This window comes from Chlamydomonas reinhardtii, chromosome 15 (genome assembly GCF_000002595.2).
Source record: "Chlamydomonas reinhardtii strain CC-503 cw92 mt+ chromosome 15, whole genome shotgun sequence".
NCBI classification, from domain to species: Eukaryota; Viridiplantae; Chlorophyta; class Chlorophyceae; order Chlamydomonadales; family Chlamydomonadaceae; genus Chlamydomonas; species Chlamydomonas reinhardtii.
The window spans coordinates 228,277-230,776 of NC_057018.1; the positions used below are offsets into that span (position 1 = coordinate 228,277).

The 2,500-nt window shown below is 64.6% G+C and overlaps 2 protein-coding genes across 2 annotated transcripts in view; one reads left to right on the plus strand and one right to left on the minus strand.

Moving 5' to 3' along the window:
* Positions 1-1,646, minus strand: part of CHLRE_15g635450v5 (uncharacterized protein) — a 3,276-nt gene extending 1,630 nt beyond the window's left edge. Inside the window, exons 1-3 of the mRNA XM_043070514.1 lie at positions 1,470-1,646; positions 656-1,009; positions 194-354 (exon numbers count right to left, since the gene is read on the minus strand). Of these exons, the coding sequence (XP_042916372.1) occupies positions 194-354; positions 656-1,009; positions 1,470-1,560 (606 nt within the window). The 5' untranslated portion in view covers positions 1,561-1,646. The remainder of the gene's footprint in view (positions 1-193; positions 355-655; positions 1,010-1,469) is intronic.
* Positions 1,647-1,741: 95 nt separating this feature from the next.
* The window catches only part of CHLRE_15g638101v5 (uncharacterized protein), a 6,267-nt gene continuing 5,508 nt past the window's right edge, over positions 1,742-2,500 (plus strand). Inside the window, exons 1-2 of the mRNA XM_043070579.1 lie at positions 1,742-1,906; positions 2,103-2,278. Of these exons, the coding sequence (XP_042916373.1) occupies positions 1,855-1,906; positions 2,103-2,278 (228 nt within the window). The 5' untranslated portion in view covers positions 1,742-1,854. The remainder of the gene's footprint in view (positions 1,907-2,102; positions 2,279-2,500) is intronic.

Below are 2,500 nucleotides of genomic sequence, written 5' to 3' on the forward strand. Positions count from 1 at the left end.
CCCACCCAGCCTCCCAAACCTCCTCCCCCTCTCCTCCATCCCCAGCCCTAACCCCCACCACCCCAAACCTCCTCCCCCACAACCCCCAACCCTAAACCCAACTCACCCCGCCTCCCCCACCCCCACCCCACCCCCTCTCCTTCCCCTCCCCCTCTCCCCCACCACCTCCACCACAATCCCCCGCAATCCTCACCAGCGCGCTCAGCACGGGCTCGAAGCCCGGCGCCACGCCCCCCGGCGGCGGCAGGCTATCGCAGTTGAGCACCGCCACGTGCAGGTTGGGCAGCCGGGTGGCCGGGTTCCAGAAGGCGCCGCAGTAGAGCCAAGCGAACATCCAGATCATCAACACCGCGCCTGGAGCGGGGGCGGGGGTTGAGGTTTTTTTTGGGGTTGGGGGTGGAGGGGTTGGGGGTTAGGGGGTGATTGGATGAGGAGGAGGGAGTGCGCTTCAAGTACGGCGCCCCTGCCTGGGTCCCACACCTGCCCACCCGCCCCCACCCGCCCACCCACCTAAAGACACTCGCTCACACCCCGATCCCCGATCCCCCACCCCGACCCCGACCCCCAACCCCCGAAACAACACACCCACACCCAGCCACACACACACACAGCCACCCCAATCCCCACCCACACACACACCCAGCCAGCCACACACCCAGCGCGGTGATGAAGGTGGCGGCGCTCCAGTAGGGGCGGAAGAAGGGCGCGACACGCGTGCCCTCGCCCTCCACACCCGCCAACTGGGCATCCAGATCCATCTCCCCTTCCGCCGTACCGCCACCGCCGCCGCCGCTGCCGGTACGGGCATGGTCGTGGGCGAATCCAAATCCGGCCTCAGGGTCTGCGGAGGTGGAGGAGGCGGCCGAGCCGGCGGCGGCGGCGGCGGCGGCGGCGGCGCCTTTGGCGCCGTCAGCGCCGGAGCCGTTGGTGGCGGCGGTGGTGGCGGTGGCGGCGGTGGCTGCGGTGGCGGCCAGTGGCACCAGCGCCGCCTCTGCAGGCTGGCAGGTCACTGGGCGGAGGCGGCACAGGGATCCCAGGAGCAGACGGGTGGCGGCAGGGAGGATCAGCGGTTTGGGCTTGCAATAAGGGTGGGGTAACGTGGTTGAGGTCCAATTAGCAAACACACACCCACACGCATGGTATCTTCGATTGAATGGCCCCGGGATGTGTGTGCGTGGGGTGGGCGGAGTTGTAGATACCAGCCCAAACTAAACGGACCCACTGGCAAAGGGGGGGGGGGGGATCCGGGCAGTCCACGCGCTTGCCACGCTTGCAACCCCTCCCCAGTTTGTTGCACGTACCGCGGCCCTCAGGCCTTTACCCCCCAGAGACATCCCCAGCACAGGCCGGGACAGGCCGCAACACCCGAAAGCGCGCGACGTGAAGGCTGTACCGGACGGCGTAGACGTCGCCGACGTTTCTCACACCTACCCAAAAGCTCTGGCACGGCTCCCGCCTCGAACCCCTACCTGCAACGTGGTCTGCTGTCGCGGCCGCGCCGACGCCGCTGCTCGCGCCAACACCGGCATGCAGCCCGTCTGCAACACCTGTGTTCGCCATAGCCTGTGGACTTGCCCCTAATACATACGCTCTACTCCCTCCTGGGTCCATTCCAAGCGGCGGAGAATGTTCGGGCAATGCTGAGCGAGTTAGGAATAATGGATTGAATGGTTAAAAATTGCAAGACGAGCCTGAATTACTTTGTTGATTGAATTCATATTACATTACTGTGTATGGTAAAACGATAGTATAGACGCAGGAGGCAGGCGCATCACCCCCAACCGGTTGACGCATTTGGCGAGCGATACCGTAATAAAAGCGGACGACTTGACGCGTGCAGTCTAGAACCTTCTTATGTTGTCGCAATTGCCCCAACGGAGTGCACAGCCGGCGACCACCGCGCGAGGTGCGAGCATTCGTGGCGGCCCGCTTCGGCAAGCGTATGCGAAAGCAGGGACCATGTGATGTCGCCAACCTGATGCAGAAATTGAATTCCGGCACGACCATTGGAACTCGGGTTCGCGCGTCCGTAGCACCTGACACGCTGTACAACATGGCCCGAAGTGCACACTTGGAATCCCCCTTGCCCCCTGCACCCTCAGGCAGCCATGCCGCCCCTAGTAGCGTTGCATGGAGGGGAGCAGCCAGCGCCGGGGGTATGCGGCCTCTCAGCCGGCGAGGCTGCAGGCTTGGACCCGTGCACACAGCAGCGGCAACCTCTGACGCCAGCGCGCCCACACCTGCGCCCGCGCCGGACATGACACTAGAACCTTTCAAGGTGCGATCGCGTGTCTGTGTATGTGTGTAAGGGGGGAGAGGCGATAGCTTGCACCCATCCTAAAGAAAGCCCGGTGGGAGGGGTACGATGGGGGTTTGGGGGGTTCTTGTGTGCAAGGCCGCACCGCGAAGCAGCTCGGCCTGATGCCGGGTGGTCGCATGTGCCACCTCCGCATCCGCATGTTCCCCGATCTCTTACGGGGGCTTGGCTACTGTTTGCTTG